The 19,081-nt window shown below is 41.4% G+C and overlaps 1 protein-coding gene across 1 annotated transcript; it reads right to left on the reverse strand.

Annotated features, from left to right (window-relative positions):
- Window positions 1–10,583: 10,583 nt before the first annotated feature.
- Window positions 10,584–18,825, reverse strand: gpib (glucose-6-phosphate isomerase b). The gene is made up of 18 exons (XM_083969357.1): window positions 18,614–18,825; window positions 18,313–18,403; window positions 17,999–18,067; window positions 17,651–17,770; window positions 17,470–17,553; window positions 17,214–17,360; window positions 16,652–16,723; window positions 16,520–16,564; window positions 16,380–16,433; window positions 14,391–14,451; window positions 13,749–13,792; window positions 13,492–13,644; window positions 13,241–13,370; window positions 12,983–13,059; window positions 12,374–12,502; window positions 11,972–12,047; window positions 11,624–11,690; window positions 10,584–11,015 (listed from the first exon to the last, which is right to left on the reverse strand). Exons 1-18 carry the CDS (start codon window positions 18,730–18,732, stop codon window positions 10,892–10,894), a joined length of 1,662 nt encoding a protein of 553 aa, XP_083825483.1. The 5' UTR covers window positions 18,733–18,825; the 3' UTR covers window positions 10,584–10,891.
- Window positions 18,826–19,081: the final 256 nt, after the last annotated feature.

The following is a 19,081-nucleotide window of genomic DNA, read 5'->3' on the forward strand; positions in this document are numbered from 1 at the left end:
AAACCAAAGTGTCTGTATTGATCTGTAGATGAACATATGAACTCTTCCTAAATTGAGCAGGAAGTCGTTACATTCCCTCTAAACAGATAAATGTTGAAGGTCTCAGGTGACCCAGAGAGTCATTTTTTTGTCCCACACCTCCCACACACTGAATGTGGCCTCTCGTCGTCTGGTACACAAAGGGGGAATGAAACTTTGCCTGATCATTTTCAAATAACTTTTGCTCCAGGTCTGCTCAGAACGCTGTTTCCTGGTATGTTTTCCAGACACTGTTTTTTTTTTTTTTTTTTCCACACGAGTACTGAGAACACAGTGTGTTCCTATGAGGAACCTCCACTTGTCTGATGCCTTAAGACAGAACAGGTATGTTTGTGTGTCTCGCTCAGGGCCCTGGACCATGAGCTTAATTCACCTGAGTCTGAATCCTTTAGGGGTTATCTGGCTTCACTGAGCCTAACACCGGCCGTCCTGGGGAACCTGTATCACAAAGTTGGTCATCACCTGGCTGTTATTAACTCTGCATTCACATAATGAGAGGCGGAGACTCTGATCTCCTGAATTTGACTTGCTCTGTTACCATGGCGACCAGCTTTGTGATGCCTGAAAACCTGAGTTAAGCCCAAAGAGAGCTGGATAACCTGCTAATGTTGCTCCATGGTACAGGCCCCGAGTCTGCCATGAAGTCTGCTGTTGTGTTTTTTGGGGGGTGGGTGGAGGTGTCCCTGAAAACTTGGAGCTGCTGGTCCCACCCATGTTTTTTAAGGGAGTCATCTCCACCATGTTTCCCATGCTGATTGTGTGTGTCTGTGCACGTGTGTGTGGGTGTGTGTGTGCGTGCGTGCGTGCGTGTGTGTGCAGGCGGTTGCTTGCATGGATGCAAAATGAAATCTCCACAAGACAAAACAAAAAAACTTGAAACTCTGAACTGTGGTGGTGCTGGAAGAATAGTCTCATCCCTCTCTACTGGGTTCTCTCATTAATGAGTTTTATAGGATTGGCGCTCCATAGATCATTCCCTCTCTACATCCCAGAGGTGAAGATATTTGAAGGAACTTTTGTTTCATTACTGCACCAAGCGAAGAAAAAAAAAAAAAAAAAAGAGCTGCTGCACATTTATGCAGAAAACCCCCAACAATGTGTGCTTATTTCAAATATGAGCAAAGTGTGTGTGTGTGTGTGTGTGCGTGCGTGTGTGCGTGCGTGCGTGCGTGCGTGTGTGTACTAGTGGCAGGGCCATGGCACATGCACCTCACTGTGTTTGCAGGGCAGCACAGCATCCACCACAGTGACCCCTACTCTCTCTGTTTTAACCTTAGTGATGACTTTGATGTTGCTTTCTGTCCATCACTTAGTTTGTTCCAGATGTTTGTGTCTGATCTCTTGGTGTTTGTTTCATCTCCTGCCTGGTACCACATCGATGGGGTTTTTACTCACGTTGCAGCAAATGCCCTTGTAGCTGTATCATTCTGACTGTAGCAAACTCCACCCATCTGGTATTCAATCTTGAATAAAACAGCCGCCAACTTTGCAAACACTGGCCCAGCTCTTAACTCATACTGTAATAGACACAGGTCTGAACATATACTACTGAATGTGTCAAAGACAGAGACAGAAGGCAGGGGTCACCACAGACAGAAAAGTGCTTTTTTTAATGTAACCTGATGTAATGAGATTCATTCGAATGTAATAATGAGTAGTGTTTGTTTATCTCCCGGTTGTATATTTGTAAAAGCAGAAAAGAAAAGGACTGCATACTGTACGTGTGACATTCCCCTTGTCGTTGGATGTGTTTGACCTCAACTTAGTACGAGGGTTCTGGTCAAGTAGGCTAATGTGTGCTATACTTGAAGAATGAGGCATTTTGTGAACTTACCCGCACAATATCACCCCCACCCCAAGAAAACAACTTAACAAGCCCAGAGTGTACCCCCACCCCCAAAGATGTCTTAATTCACCTGTTTTAAAAGTACTACTTCAGTTTCTATCGATAGCACACAGTTAGTTACCCTGTACATAAAGAGGCTAGTTTTTTTTTTTTTTTTTCTGTCAAAAATCACGTGGAAAGAGAGGACGTTTTCTCCTACTGGTAGTTCCAATAAGCACATCTTGACACCTGTCACACATCTTTTGTATCTCTGTTGTATTTTGATTGCCTAGATGGTTCATAAAAAAGGAAACTAGATCTATTTATCTAAACATGAAAAAAGTCTAAAGTTATTTAATGTATTAAAAATTGGGACGTATCATTTAACTGTAGATGACATAATCTGCTTTTTCAATAAAGTGGTTTTGTAGCTAACTGCAAAAAATGTCTGATCTTTCTGTTATTTTGTTGTTATTTGTTTTTTGTACTTTTTATCTTTAAAAAAAAAATCTACAGTCATTTTCTGTATCATATAGGTACAATCTGCAAGCGAATGCATCTACGAACTACAGTCCACAAGAGAAATTGACACCAAATCCTTTATTTGTATGTTTAATCAACTCAGCTACAATAATTCTGTATTTCTAGACATGTAGATATTAAATCAAAATATATAAATAATCTACAGTAGGCTACTCTAACAGACCCTGTGTACACTACAGTAATCAAAAGAAAATAAATTGCATTTTTCCTCTCCCCACTGCTGCTTTTATATGAAATGTTTTTGGCGTTGGATGAGAAGTAATTAGCTGTAATGCTGCTGCTCGGCACAGTAACGCTGCTAATGTACTGACAGTTTTGTATTACATTGTGTAATCAGTACACTCAGTGCTCCGCATTGAGCCTCGTGATGGGGTAAATAGTTCTGAAACTGAGCCAAAGCAAAGTTTCAGGGGCACAGCTACAGCATGGAACAACATAATGAAAACATGTCACACAGTTCTTTTGATTTGACCACATGTAAGTGGTTTTCCCATGGCCCGGCTGGTTTCTAAGATGTCAATGGGACTCAGATGGAGATCTCATGTTGTCCTTACTTCCTATTGGCTTCATTTTCTTCTTGTACTTCCTTTTGATTGAACTCTTCCTCTGCTGTCATTTGTCTATAATTTGATGACCCAGGGATCATTGTTGGATTATTGTTGATTGCCGTTTCCTATGATCTCTGCATATTGCCTGCCTTCAGTGTTGATGTCTTAACAAATTGTAGTTTATCCTGGTCAAGTGAAGTTTATGTCTACAGTAGTTGGTGAGACCCGGCAGTCTTACAAAATAAATACATCTGTCAAGGCTGACCACAGTTACAAACTCAGACGCTGACACATCTTTAACTGCACCAGCCTTCTGCTGAGGGCTGGTGGCCCTTCGTAGTTGGTAAAATTATGCTGTATAATTGCGTTCATGCACGCAACACTGTACTGTAGCAGGTCATGTACATGGACTGTTCCTCCTGGGACACAGCCGAGTGCACTGATGGTCAGATAATCTGAAGCCTGGAAAAGACACAACTATCAGAATAATAAGGATAAAATCACTATACCACTATTAAGGAGGGAGAATCTGAATCAGAATAGCTTTTACTGCTGTTATTACACAGGAATTTGACATGGTGTATATAGAACAAGAAGGAGAGACAATTAAAGTAAAAGTACAAAAAATGCAACCAAATATGAAGAAGTAAGAAATTATAATAAATAAAAAAACACATGTTCAAGTACAGGAAAACTAACAACAAGCTACAAATGTGAATTTATATGATGGTGTCTGAGAAGATGAAAATGTCATTATCTTGTAAAATGACAATAAAGTCACTCAACTCAAGATACAGAGCAGCAATCAACTGCAGGGATAGAGTAAAAGGAGTATGTTTGAGAAACCTGCAGCTTTGTGCAACTGTAACTACATTCATATGGTTAAAGCTGTCTACTGCAGTTGTTTTTTCTGGATGATGATGAGGATGGTGAGCTCTCTCTCCTACTAGGTTGTAGGACTAAAACTCTAAAACTGTGAGGCTGTATAGTTGAATGAGGAGACTGCACCCCTGTGGTGCTGTATTGTACAACATTTGGGCTAATTGGAGCATAAAGTAGGTTGATTACAGGAAACCTCCTCCTAATGTTAGATATAAAAGTGTGAATCTTTCTCCAGGCCCACAAACTGAATAAATCCCATTGATACAAGAGCTGACAACTCATCATCATCCCCACCACCACCACCACCGCACAAAACACACTGATTTAGGGTTTAGGGTTTAGAAATCCCACCAGTTTGTATTATCTCTGTAGGCATATGAATAAGTGAGATCAGATCATTAGATCCCTCTAACTGTTGTGTAACCAGGCAACTAAATCAATGTCTCATCATAACTGAGGCATCAGATCATTAGAGAATTGTGGGAAAACGGATGCTTCATAAACTATTTCTGGTGTTTGACTTGAACAGAATACACTACCAGTCAAAAGTTTAGACACACCTTCAATGGTTTTTCTTAACTATTATTACTTTCATTATTGTAGATGAAAAGGCAAAACAGCCAACAAGTGCTCAGCGCCGTTGGAAAATCATTCCAGGTGACGACCTCATGAAGCTGTTGACAGAATGTCAAGAGTGTGCAAAGCTAAATCAAAAGGAGGCTGCTTCAAAGAATCTAAAATATCAAATATTCTACTTTGTTTAACATTTTTATGTTCTCTACAAAATTCCATATGATGTCTTTAGTATGAATCTACAATGTCGAAAGTAATGAAAATAAAGAAAACCCATGGAATGAGAAGGTGTTTCCAAACTTTTGACTGGTAGTGTAAGTAACAGCAAGGAAAGAAATTATCTCAGCAGGGGAAACGAAGACCCACCTGGAAGATTGTGTGTGTTGTTGCTTGGATGCTAAATTAGTGTTTGGGTCTGAATCAGCAATAGCTTGATCCATCTTTCTCTCAATCATCAATACATTTTTCCCATAATGGTTTCAGTTCGTGCCTCTGGTCATGTGGGGGGAAAAAGCTGGACAAAACAAGAAGATGCCGATCCCTTATTTTTAAAACCAAGAGGGACATGACTAGTTTTGTTCTGGTCTGGCTTGTGTATGCTGTTTAAGTTGTTAACATTTGTTTTATATTTTTAACATCTTAACATTTGTATTTATCTACGTATATGTATTGATCTTGTTTATTTATCCTGTTTAAAGCAGAAGTAAGCGATCCGGTCGTTTTGGTTAACTTCTTGTCAGCAGATGGAGTTAGCAGTCCCCGCCCTCGTCCCTACGTCACCACATTCACGCGCATCCCTTGGCTGCACACACACAGAGGACCGCCCCTTTATGCCGTTCTCTCTCCTCATTGGATAAAGGTTGTAGGATACAAGGAAAATTTTGACTGACTGAATGACTGACAGACCCGTGTTTCAGACCAAACAATATATAAGTGATTGCTGTCGGAAGATATAACTATTTAAGACTTATATTAACACAAACATTCCGCTTACTTCTGCTTTAAATATGCACTGATGCTCTTCACGATTGAAGTTCCTAATGGGAAAATAAAGTTATTTGAAGTTGAAGTTGAAGCTAAAACTCCTGAGTGTGGTCATTGTCACAAATGACTTACTTTAACTAGTTACTGAAATCACTGTTCTAAAATATATTGACTGCAGGAGCTTTACAGCTCATTAATGACGCCTATGTGTGACATTGGTTGTGCAATTTTTAAATACCAGCGGCGGGAGTGCTGTCATCTGTGTGATCTGTGTGATCCTGCAGGTGAGTGGGTGAGTGTCAGAAGTAGAAGTCCCATTTTTTGACTGCATGCTCACTAATTTACCACTGCCTGGCTTACTCCCAAAGAGGGTTAGAAATCAAGTCATCCAGTCCTTTCAATTATGGGAAATATGTCGCTGACAGACAGGCTCACAGACGTCAGTGGAGAGTGGAAAATAACGACTTTCATGGTGGCACCTGTACCAAGGAGAAAGTCAAAATATGCATTCCCTCCCTGTTTTATGATTTAAGTCTCAATTTTCAATTACAGTAAGTGCAGCTGTATTTATGCGGCACCGATCCACAGACAGTTAGAGATGTAGAAACATTTTGCGGGGGCGTACATAAAAGCACTGTCTGCCCACTGACTGAGCTCTCCTGTGAGCTGAACAGTAGTGTTCAGTGTGGGGAGCTCTCTGGTGTTGGTTGACAGCTCCATGAGTTGGGGCACAAAGCGGCCTTTATGTGTATGAGGGTTCCACCCTGTGACTCAGGGAGCTGTGTGTGTGTGTGTGTGTGTGTGTGTGTGTGTGTGTGTGTGTGTGTGTGTGTGTGTGTGTGTGTGTGTGTGTGTGTGTGTGTGTGTGTGTGTGTGTGTGTGTGTGTGCAGAGGTAGTGGAGCCCCCGGGGATCTGCTTTGAGGTGAGCTCTGTTACAGCACACAAAAGAATACCATCCCACTGGAGCACACAGGTCCCTCCACTGCCAGGAAATGAGTGAAAATATGCTGGCTGCAGGATTACCTCATACACTCTCAATCTTTGGTTACTGACACTTTGTCTCCTTCCTGCAAAAAAAAAAAGCCTCTGGTTTTTCTGAATCTTATCTACACACACACAAACACACACACACACACACCATGTCCTCTCTCCTTATGGTTTACACCTAATGTTTTTATGTCTCTGCACTGGGAGTGAAGCTGATATATTTACCTGTCAACCTTGAGTGTTTTTTTTTTTAGAGCAGCACCTGAGGAGAGTCAAATTTCACCTGCAGAAACTGTGAAGGAAAATGAATCACAGCTCTGGAAACTATATGAGTCATTTTACAAATCGTTGCCCTCATTGTGTCCAGCAACTAGAGATAGTTTTGAAGATGAGTGAGGTGATGAGTTACTCACCTGTGAAACTGCCTCCTCACTGCAGTGGCAGAGGCTTTTTTTTCCTGCTGCTCTAATGACAAAGAAAAAAGATATAAAAGAAAAATAAATATATAAACATAATTATACTGTATATATATCTGATAAAAAGCCAACAGCAGTGTGAGTTACCAGAAACAACATCCTGGTTCCTCTGGATGGAGGGACCATGCCAACAGTTTCCACTGGGACAGTTTCCTCTGAAGGAAACAATTCGGATGCCAGGTTTTTCTGCAGATCTTTCAACCACATTTTCTTGCATGTTTGTAGATATTTTGGGGTCACTGATATTCCTGTATTACACAGGCAATGGTAGAGACGAGCCAGGAAATGAGAAGAACCAGATAATGTTCACGTTCATGTTCATGTGTCTCAGAGATTTGTATTCAAACTTCTTGTCTTCCGTTGGTAGGTATAGGACAGTGGTTGGCAATATTGCCTCTCCGAAGAAGGTTGTGGGTGTGAATTTTGGCCCTGGGGTCTTTCTGGGTGGAGTTTGCATGTTCTCCCTGTGTCTGTGTGAGTTCTCTCCATGTTCTCTAACTTCCCCCCACAGTCCAAACACATGCATACTGGGCTGATTGATGACTCTAAATTGCCCGCAGGTGTGGAAGTGAGTGTGTGAGGTATGTCCATGTGTACCCCACCATCATCCTAGATCAGCTGGGATTTGCCCTACCCTATCCAAGTCAGTGAATGGATGGATGGATGGATGGATCTATATTCTTCAGTCCCAACCACTGACACATCACAGGTAGTTTATTAGTTCGTTATCACTTAGGTAGCACTACTCCCCAACAACTGTACAGGATGCACAAACAAAACTCATTTCACCTTCTTTGTGTTGATAGCAGGAAGTAACAGAAAGTGTAAATATCCACATATTTTATATATTTTTGCTTCTGATGCCTTGCTTTTCTTGTTAGGCCTCACCACATTATGGAAGTGAGGTATTAAATCCCCAGAGCAGCCCCCTTTCACTGATTACTTTGGTCTCTCGTTGTCACCTCTTTAGCTTTAAACGTCTGCCCTTCAAAAGTGAAGTGCAGCACTGTTGTGGTTTTAATTGTAGCCAAGGTTCACTAATCATGCAGACAGAAATGTGAGGAGAGGAGTGTTTGGCTTGTTTGGGAGGTGAAAAAAGTTTTTTCATCAGTGCTGAATCATTTTCATAACGCTGTTTTAAACAAGTGTGATGGTTTTAAAGAAATGTGTTTGTTCTTTTGTGCGCGGCTGGTGACCAAAGGCAAACACACAATCATCCCTGGTTGGCACCAAATAACTCATGGCAATCAGAAACAGCCTTGATGGGAACAATGTGAGATAGCAGCAGTCACTGTCGCTGTGAACATTGCAATGTAGTGTATCAGCAGCAGACCAGCACAGGCTGAAATCAGTGTGGGAGTGCTGTTTTTTCTTTCTTTTTTTCTGTCTCTAGCATTGTGATGCTGAATATGAGCCAGATGTCAGTCAGTATGTGTACTTCTGTGGATTCAGAAGAGCCGGTGAGGACGGGGGAAAAAAAAATCTTACTATGGATGTTCAGTATTTCAAAAAGCACACAGGTAACTGACCTAGAGCTTTCCCAAGAGGACAAACAAGCACAGCTGTCTGGTACTCTGTTAAACATGAACCAACATCGCAGAAAAGATTAAGAAGCATCCAGACGTTTTGTTAATGAAAGATGTTTCCTCGTTTTCCCTGTAGCAGATGAATGCACATGAATATGGGAACTACAATGTAGTATTGCAATGGGCCACAAGGTTCATACCAATGTGTTTGAGAATGGATGCAACTGATGGGGATCTGGAGAACATTAAGAGGACATGGAGCCTGAGCAGCAAAGGGTCAGCTGGAGCATGCTGCAGCCTCATGGGAGTGCTACTAGCTTCCTATGCTGCAGTGTGACGAGCTCTGCCCACATACTTAAGTCAATCTTTATATAACTCTAGTAGTCGTGGGAAAAATGAAGCTGGGCTTGACTAAGTGGCTTTTTTTTCCCAACAAGCTGCAGGGTTTCTGTGTCACTGTCGTCAGACTGGGAACTTGAGAGAGCTCATGTACAGGGTTTGATATGGGGAAATTGTTGTGTGTTTGCAGAGCTAATGTTCAGCCCTGAAGAATAATCTCCATGAATACGTGATTCATGCACATCAAAATCATTTCAGCGAAGTTCAACCGAGAATTAAAATCCGACAGCAGACCGAGTTCCTGAGTTTGTTTACATGCAAAGGATGCTGACCCTCAAGCTGCCTCCAGCACAGCGGCTCATGATGAATGCAAATGGTGGAGAACATGCTGAGGAGGAAAACATGCTCCTCAGAAGATGTATTTTTTTTCTTTTTCTACAACATTGAGATGTCGTTCAAAAAACCTGCCCCAACACTGTGTCTGACATTGCTATGAACTTGGGACAGCACATTTGAAAAGTGGTCAGGGAGGAAAAGGGGGGGGGGGGGGGGACGTTGTTATGGCAACCAATGTACAGGGGCAGTTTGGGACCCCGATTGAGCTGGGGGGGGGGGCAGTTCTTTAACAGGATAGAAAGGCAAAAAAAAAAAAAAAAAAACGTGACTGACAGGCCGGACCAATAAAGCATGAAGTGGAATGTGAGGGTATGCGATGCCATTGTTCAACAAACATCTCAGGAACGCACACTAGAGGCTTGTTCATGCTTTCATGGCTGCTATTTGATTCTGCTCTCCATTGAACCAGGGCAGGTCCTAATCGCTTATTTCCTCATGCTGACTTGTTTATTTCAACCTCATGCACCTATTTTAGGTAGCGGAGCAGAGTCATGACTCAGAGGTTGGTCCTATAGTTAAACATCAGAATGTGTAGGTGTAGCTGCATCCATGACTCAGCTGACGTCTGTCGTCTAGAGCCTTTAGAGTCTCATTCACAAATGTGTTTAAATTGGCAAAACAAAAAAAAACAAAAAACATTCACATGCAAATTCATAGAGATTTTATGTGTTGTGTGGGTTTTACTAATAACTCCTAACATCTCGAAGCTGACAGCGAGGAGCGTTTCTATCCTCAGTAAAACTCACTTTCTTCTGTATCTTGTTTCCAAGCTGGAGATAAAAAGAACAAGTTAAATTTGAAGTAAAGTATTGTTGCCTGGCAACAGCATTGAAACCCCAGCAGTGTCTGGGGTCTAGGATTTTTTTTTTTTTTTTTTACTTTCTGTTTGTTCTTACACACACTCTGAAATTGTATGCAGCAGTGAGTATGAAGAAGATGGAATGAAAGATGGTGAATATTTTAGGTTTTTAACGTTTTTGGGTTGTTGTTGGGTTTTGTTTTGTTTTTAGCACATCTTAGCTAACAGCTTCAGCTTGTAGTAATGTATATAGGCTCCTGTTATCTGTTGTCCCTCATACTGTATGGGAGTTTATGTTCATAGGAGAAATTCACAGGCTAAGTTTGGCACGCAGCGCTAAAGCATTAAGTAAATGAAGTTTAATGATGTTTAACTATAGTGCCAGTTGAGGACCAGCATGTAGTGCTCGATCCAGATGTTTGTTTTTGTCTCTAAATGGATGTTGTGGAGTCTGGGGATTTGTGGGGAGGAACAGTACAGATGGATTGACCTTTGACCCTTTGTTCCACTGAATAAATGGTAGGTTACTGAGTGACTGATGGTACACCCAGCAAATTAATCTGGCACTCTGATGCCATCTAGTGACCTGTTACCGAAACAAGTGAATTAATGTTTCTGCAGCACTTTGATAACTAAAACACTGTAGTTTGATAACTACACACTAATGGTTGTTATATGTGTTTAGATATTTATTCCAGAGGCTACATTTCAGTGAAGAGACACATTTCTCTCAGTCTTACATGACACTCTAATACAAAAAGCTCACATGATAAACTACAGTAACAAACATAGAAAAGACAGCACTGTAGACAGTCACAATATTCATGATGAGAGTACAAACATACAGAGTGCTTCAGCTCAATTGCGTGGGAAAGACCAGCTGCCTCTGCCCGTCTCCTGCTCATGCAGCTCACGAGCTGATGAGGTTGGATAACGACATGGTGAAAAGTGAAAGTTTTCGGGGTGACTTGGCTCAGGCGGAGTTCTTCTTGAGGAAATTGATGAGTCCGTTGGTGGAGGAGTCGTGGGAGTGGACCTCCTTGGTGTCCTTGAGCTCAGGCTCGATCTTCTTCGCCAGTTGTTTGCCCAGTTCGACTCTGATGATGCATAGGGGGAGGAGAGGAGTGAGGATGAGAAAGACAATAACAACCATATTAAACTGAGCCTTGAAACCAACTAACTGGTTCGTTTTCTAAAAAGAAGACTTCCAAGCTAAGGTGCAGGATTGTAGCTACCAACACTGCTCAAAATATGCCACTGTCCAGTCATAATATTTCAAACCCCATTAATGATGAAATCTGAACTCAACATGCTCCAGTCCCATCTATACAGTAAGATCAGGGAGAATCAACAAATCTCCAGATATGATCCAGATTCTTGCAGGAACCTAAAAGGGAAATATTCACATTCTTGGCGTTTTGGTGCAGTGCAAAATAGGATAACAAAAATAAACATCACACCTGCCTCCTGAAACAAGACACATAATTTAATTTATAAGTTCCTCATCAACCAGTTGCCCTTTTTGTTTCCTCTTATGTAGATTTAAAAACATCATATTTCCACATTTTCTTGCATATTCCTCATCACTTTATTCCAGCTCCACAATGACATTTTGTAATGTTAAAATTGAGTGAACTATTCAAACCTGGGACTCTGTGTTTTTATGGCTGCACCATTATACATTATGTAGTGAAACATGACTCACCCCCACTGGTCAAAACTGTTGATTTCCCACATCACACCCTGGATGAAGATCTTATGCTCGTACATCGCTATCAAACAATGCAGAATAATCATCATTACAACAAAAAAATATTATCACGCAGAGGCTTAAGTGGAGTAACGTAGCACATGCATGGCCTATTACACTCATTTTCATTATGCAGCAGTGAGCAGCATGTAGACTGAACCTCATCTGTAAGACGTTGCACATTCAGGAATTTCCCAGTGAGGGATCATTACTGTCTCTACTTACATAACCACTATCAGTAATTTATATTCTTAATTTCAATATCAGCAGCTGAGAGTCATCAGGGGCATTGTTTGTTCTCACCTATGAGTGCTCCAAGTGTGTGTGGTGTCAGTTTTTTGAAGATGATTGAGTTGGTTGGTCTGTTTCCTTGGAATACCTGTGTTAAACAAGGGAAGAGATTTCAGTATACGCCATTCTCCGTGCGCACAGTACACCCTCATCACAAACACTCTTGCTGCTGCTGTGTTTATTGACGGTCACTGGAGGGCACCACCTCCTCTGTTTGTTCTCTCCAGTCTGAGCAAGGAGTGTGGTGCTGTCTGCTGGCTGCACGTCCTCACGCTGTGCAAGAGTAACGAGGTGACTGCCTCCTCTCAAGTTCAGGTTTAAGTTTGATATCATTATCATGGAAACAGCCAAGCACGGTCTGCTCATTCTTGAGAAGCGAGTCATGGAAAACAATTTTCTCTTGACTGGACTTACTTTGTGGGGCAGGATTTTCTCCAGAGCTTCTCCACTCAGGCCACTGGCCTCCAGCTCCTTCTTGGCCTCCTCTGTGGTCTTACCCTTCATCATAGCTTCAGTCTGGGCCAGGAAGTTAGCCAGCAGGATCTGCAGCCACATCACACACACAGCTTCAGATACAGAACAGTGCATGGCATGTTTTACAGATGTCATTCCTGCAGGCAACAGTCTCCATGTTGCATTGTCACATTATAGCATTTTTGCCATCTTGATTCAATTGGTTATTATGTGCATTAAGCCAAAACACTTTTTTAAGCACACAGAGACTCTGTTTCTTTCACTCCAACGGGCTCTCATGTTGAAAGAACCTCTGACCTTTATGGATGATCTCTCATCAGGCTTTCTTAGGTAATTAATATGCACACACTCACTGCCCTCCACTGCTGCTACAGTTTGTTTGAGGTCACAAAGATAAAGATAGTTTAGGAGATAAGGAATAACTAAATGCCTACTGTAATAATAAAGTTATTTTTCAAATCTATATTATTGTTATTTTTTCCATCTATATTTTCTGGTCTGTAATCAAACTACTTTATATCAATATCTCCATGACAACAGCCATGATACCTTGTGGTGCAAGTTTTCTCTGATGGGATGCTGGGTCTGAGCTGGGATCAGGAAGTCAGATGGCACCATGCGAGTTCCTGGGTCAAATACATTTAGACTGCATTAATGACACATTTAAGAGACTCACAGACTCAAAGTATGAGACTAACCAGCTAACAAGGCTACAAGTTGGTTGGTTGTTACAGTCAAGACTATCTGACCGTCTGAATCACCTGTATGATTTTGGAATGGAACAATGATCATTTGTGGTGGTGGTACCTTGGTGGATGAGCTGGTAGAAGGCATGCTGTCCATTGGTTCCTGGCTCTCCCCAGACGATTGGCCCAGTGTGGTAGTTTACACGTGCTCCATGGTTAGTGATGTACTTTCCATTTGACTCCATGTCACCCTATTAAAGAAGCAGATTTAGCATATTATCACATCTATCAAATACATTAAGGACACATCATCGAATAGCAGTGTATCTTTAGTTGGAGATTTGTGATGCCTGCAGCAGTGAAGGGGCAGACCTGTTGGAAGTAGGCAGTGAAGCGGTGCATGTACTGGTCGTAGGGCAGCATAGCGTGAGTCTCAGCGTGGAAGAAGTTGATGTACCAGATGCCCAGCAGAGCCAGCAGGACGGGAGCGTTCTTATCCAGAGGAGCGGTGCGGAAGTGGTTGTCCTGCAGGGAAAGGAGAACTCTCTGTCATGTACTCTGTATCCTCCTTAATAACACAGGCTATAATATATTTATTTCTACGGCAACTGAAGCGGAAGTTTACCCACCATCCAGTGAGCTCCTGAAAGAAGCTTCTCAAAGTTGTCGAAGCCTATTGACGGGAGGGGATAAGACAGAAGAGTTAACAGATTAAATAACAGATTGATTATGTCAGTGTGGCTCTGCACTAACACCAGCAAGAAGAATTCTTGCATATTTATCAAGGTCACTATGTGTAGTTTATATATTTTATTTATTCGTGCAGGCAGCATGGCCCCAGGGGCGGCAGTGATGGCTGGTCCACCACTATACGTCCAGACTGAAACAACTATATCAGTTTCCACAAAACTCTACACAGAAGTTTGGGGGGTCTCCAGAAAACGAAATCAGATGACTTTGGTGAACCCCTGACCTTTCATCTAACACCACCATTAGCATTATAACATTAATATAGCCTACTACTCAAATGATGGATATGGTCAACACAATATGCTAAACAAAAGCATTTTGGCATTATCATTATGAGCATGTTAGCATTGCTGTAATTAGCATTTGAGCCACTGGTACAGCTGCAGACTCTTTGTCATGTTATATCTTGTGATATAAGAAGTGTGGCACATGCTTGCTGTGTGCCTCAGTCTTTTTTTCTTCTTCATACAAACACCCAAATCAATGTTTTGTGTTATTGTAAAAACATACACTGTACATACCAATGTGCAGGGCAATGGACATTCCAATGGCAGACCACAGGGAGAAACGACCACCAACCCACTAAAAGAGGAAACATACAAAATCATGAAGCTATATCCATACTTCATACTACACTCCTTAAAAAGTGTGCATGAGAGCTCTATGTGCAGCTAAAGGTGATTGGAGCTGCAACAGGAACATTACAGTAAACTGCACATTTTTTGTTACTATTTGAACAAAAATCAATTAAGCTGTTAAATGATCAAATGCTGGGGCCTGTTGTTCGAAACCTAGATAAGGGATTAAGCCAGGATATGTTGGTTATCCTGGCTGAATTTAGCCTCAACTCGGTTGTTCGAAAGCTGGATACCTTTATCCTGGTCAAGTTACTATGGTGATTTATTCTCTGCAGCTAGCCTGCTCCAGACCAGGCTAACAGCCAGGCTAAGTTGATTCTGTTGTCTTTATCTGTGAAGTCAGCAGCCACTCTGATCAGAAATCAATGTTTTATACAGTTATTCCATGTTCTTATGTACCCTAGGGCCTGATTTCTAAACAAACTAAATACATTTACAATAATCAAATAACAGGAAACATTTACAATATTTATTAGGTTTTTTTTCTTTTCTTTTTTTCATAATTAGGGCTATTCATTTGCTTCTCACACTGAATCATTGCATCTGCCAGCACTGCCTGCTTCTTCAAATGCAGGGCATAAAGATGTCTGACGGTTTGTGAAATCTGTAGCACAGAATTGTGCACACTGTTCTTGAGACAATACAAACTATTTTCGATATCTGTGACCCATCTATGATATTTTCTATGACCACTAGTAAAAAAAAAAAAAAGCAAAATTAGCAATAGATTTATTTTTATTATTATAAAATATGTTACAAAATACAGTATATTGGCCGAATATTGGTTGAGGGAAGAAAACAAGAATACAATTGTTTGAGCAGGCACCTTCCAAATAATTTATACACCTCATTTGAACATTGTTATCGGCAATTTATTGAAGCACCAGACTGCATAATGTTCTTATATTTAATTAATTTTCACCTGTTGCACTTTTGGCCACTTGTATTTGTGCTGTATGAACTTTACTTTAGATGATAAGAGATGAGTGCAATGTATCAACTTCCACTGCTCATCATTAAGGCAAAGTGCACAGCTGTTAATTTGTGAAAGGAACTTAAATTGTGATTATAATTTTGGATTAGGCTACTTCCACATTCAATCAGTCCACAGTTGTCCGCTGCACTCTCTCTGAGCTTTACGACAGCAGCGGTGCTTTTTTTTTTTTTTTCTAAGAGGTGTGTCACCTTACGTCAAGATCCGCTGTTGATTGGAGGAAAGTGGCCACACCTGTCCTCTCATCGGTGAATCTGTGATCAATCTCTGTGGTCTACTGACGAGAGAATAAGTTACACCTGGCTTGACAAAGCCACCCCTCCTCAGCCTGGCTCGGCGTTCCAACAACCAATTAAGCCAGGATGGATTTATGAGACTTTGTCCAACCTGGCTTTTCCACTTATCCTGGATATCTTTATTCTACTTTCGAACAACGGGCCCCTGGTCACATGCATCATTTTGTTTGTATATTTTTTGCACATGTCCTACAAGTGTTTATCTCTATCACATACAGTAAATACTGCATGTTCTGTAATGCAATGTAAAACACTGGCAACCATTTATCTATGACATAAGGACCATATCATAGCTGTTGCCCTTTAAATACCAACAATGTAACTAAATGCAGCTCCCTGACCTTTGATGCAACCCAGCCTTTACAGTAACCTCTGCAAGAGAGAAGGTCGCTACCAATAATAACTAAGTCTGAAGAGACAGGCTTCTGATTTCCCAGCAGCTGCTGGCCAGAGTGTCCGTCCCACCTACTTCACAGGTCAAAAGTCTAGTTTATTTATAGCTGCCAGCCCCATCACAGTCTAGGTACAATGACAAGACCTGCTGCATAGAGTTTGCTTAAAGGCTTGATGTGCAGTACTTACATCCCAGAACTCGAACATGTTCTCTGTGTCAATGCCGAAATCCTTCACTTTGGGCTGAGGGACAGACAGAGAGGACAGTTAGACTCAAATGTCTGGACAGAGAGAGAAGGTTTCACCTCTGATACCATGTTGGCACTTACTCCGTTTGTGGACAGGGCCACAAAATGCTTGGCAACAGCAGCTTTCTGTTGAAACAAACAGGGGATACATTTAGAGAACAGGAAGAATAGAAATGATGTCCGCTATCTACCTTGCTGCCGTTGTGTACTCACATCTTTGGCATGTTCAAGGAACCATGCTTTGGCCGACTCAGCGTTGGTTATGGTCTCTTGGGTGGTGAATGTCTGTTAAAAGACATACAGGTCAACATAATTGCATACAGTAGATAACCAAGGTGTGCTATCAATATAACCAAACTCCTGATAGAGATTTGTGAGTAAAACAGGTCTAACAGCATTTTAATTACAGCACATTCTACTTTTAGTTGCTTGAAAAATTTTGCCAATAAATCTGACGTCACAAGAACTTCCAAAAATGGATGCACAGTATCATTGAATATGTCATCTGTGGTTTTCCTGACACACCCCTATAGTGCCAACGCTGTGGCTTGGCATGAAAGCCATTCAGATATGAACATCAGCTGACACAACACTGGGTTAAATGCCTGAGAGGAGCATTATGTAACATGCAGCACAGCTAGATACATCTGAATGAATGGACATTTACATGAGGTCAGCCCATGAAAGGTTTTGAACAAACTGACACTTTTTCCAATTCAGATGTGAGATGTTTTCTGGCACTGTTTCAAAGACCTGCTTTGTGTGAACCAGCTACCTTGGATGCGACGATGAAGAGGGTTGTCTCAGCGTTGAGGTGTGCCAGAGTTTTGGCGATGTGCGTTCCATCAATATTAGACACAAACCACACATGTGGGCCACCTTTGGAGTAAGGCTTGAGGGCCTCAGTCACCATCAGGGGGCCCTGCAATTCAATTAAAAAAAAGCACATTTCTAAGACTGTGGCCCAAATATTGCATCGAGAGCCATTTAATACTGTAGGTATTTGATGACTTTCTATGGATTGTACTCACAAGGTCAGATCCTCCGATGCCGACATTAACAACATCAGTGATGGCCTTTCCTGTGTAACCTTTCCACTCACCGCTGCGAACTCTCTGAAACAGATCAACATGATTATCATTACTGTCAGCAAAACTGCCACTAAATTACACTGTTAAATGCGGAACAAAGTTGTTGGTGTGTTTAACTCACATGACAAAAGCCCTTCATCTTCTCCAGAACCTTGTTTACTTCTGGCATCACATCCTTGCCATCAACCATGATGGGGGTGTTGGAGCGGTTCCTCAGAGCCACATGGAGCACAGCGCGGCCCTTTATGTGCAACACAACAACACACAGAGACAAATATAATCATGACTTTGGCATCGGCATGTTGATGCTGACTCCCTATTCTTAAAAAATATTAATCTGTAGTCATTTATCTCATGTTTAGTGTTTATGTCACATCATGTTAATGTCTTGACAATGTTTTTTTTTTTAAGAGGTAAACACTGCTATAGGTAAAGTAAATGCAGCAGACATATTTCCAACAGTGAGCACCTCAGTGAAGTTGATCTTGTCTCCTTTGAACATCTTCTCTCTGGCAGCTTCGACCCCTCTTGACTTGGCCTGATGAAAACAATAAATGTTAGAGCTTTATGGCATCAGATCAATAACCAAAACATACTATGTGTTGTAAAAATCAGCAAGTGCATTTTGTAATTCAAATTCTTGACCCATCCTTCAGGTCAATATATTTTATGTAAAAACAAATTAGTCCAAGATGTCATCATGAGCCAAATACAGTAGCCTACATTAGGACTTTCTGACCAGCATCTGAGCAGCATGAATTATTAAGATAAACATGAATTTACCAGATCAACCAACATCTTCATGACATCCTCTGTGATGAGATTCTTGGAGTAATCAAGAAGAATGTCTCCATCCTCAGTTTTCAGATCGAGGCTGTTCAAACACAAAAAGTAACACTGATGATCAGAACACATGATTTTCCTGACTAAATATAAATACAGCCATCAAGCATAGTGTGGTTATATGGTTGACAGGTGGATTGACATCATACATTCTCACACATACACAATATTTACATTCTGTATAGTGGTGCTGTGCATAATGCATTTGTACACATCTGACATATTTCAATAGGATGCATACCTGAGCTTGTTGAATCTCTCCTTGTCGGTCTCAAACATGTGTCTCATGTTGAGGTTCAGGGCATGGGCTGTGTACCAGTCCTGCAGTTTTTGGAAGTTGGGGTCCTGTGTGAGTCCCATGTTGTCCAGAGGGCGTTTGCTGTGCTCCGCTGTGCTCAACTAGCCTGGCTGAGTGCGACTGAACGGGTCAGAGCGAGAGCTTTTTGAAGGGCACCCAGTCACGATCCACAGTCGCCCCTCCTACAAGACACACTATACTCAGGGCATGTACTGGTCACACCTCCACACTGCCCCGCAGGGTTACAGTGCACCTGCAGGTGTACAGCAACACTCACTGGCATAGTTCAATATGTTAAATCACTAGTGCCTGTGCAGATCATTGTAAAACACTCTGAAACACACTAGTTGCATATTTACACTGCAGAAAAAGCGTGCTAAACTATATTGTATGATATAGAGGAAAGCATAT

This window comes from Trachurus trachurus, assembly GCF_905171665.1.
Source record: "Trachurus trachurus genome assembly, chromosome: 3".
Lineage (NCBI taxonomy): Eukaryota > Metazoa > Chordata > Actinopteri > Carangiformes > Carangidae > Trachurus > Trachurus trachurus.

Bases quoted from the DNA above. Each gene is read 5' to 3' on its own strand.
- gpib (XM_083969357.1), bottom strand. From the start codon at position 18,732: ATGGGACTCACACAGGACCCCAACTTCCAAAAACTGCAGGACTGGTAC. The intron at 16,565-16,651 runs GTGAGTACACAA...TTGTTTCAACAG, and splicing joins TCCTTGAACATGCCAAAGAT to AAAGCTGCTGTTGCCAAGCA. The intron at 12,048-12,373 runs GTAAGTCCAGTC...TGTTTAACACAG, and splicing joins AGAAAATCCTGCCCCACAAA to GTATTCCAAGGAAACAGACC.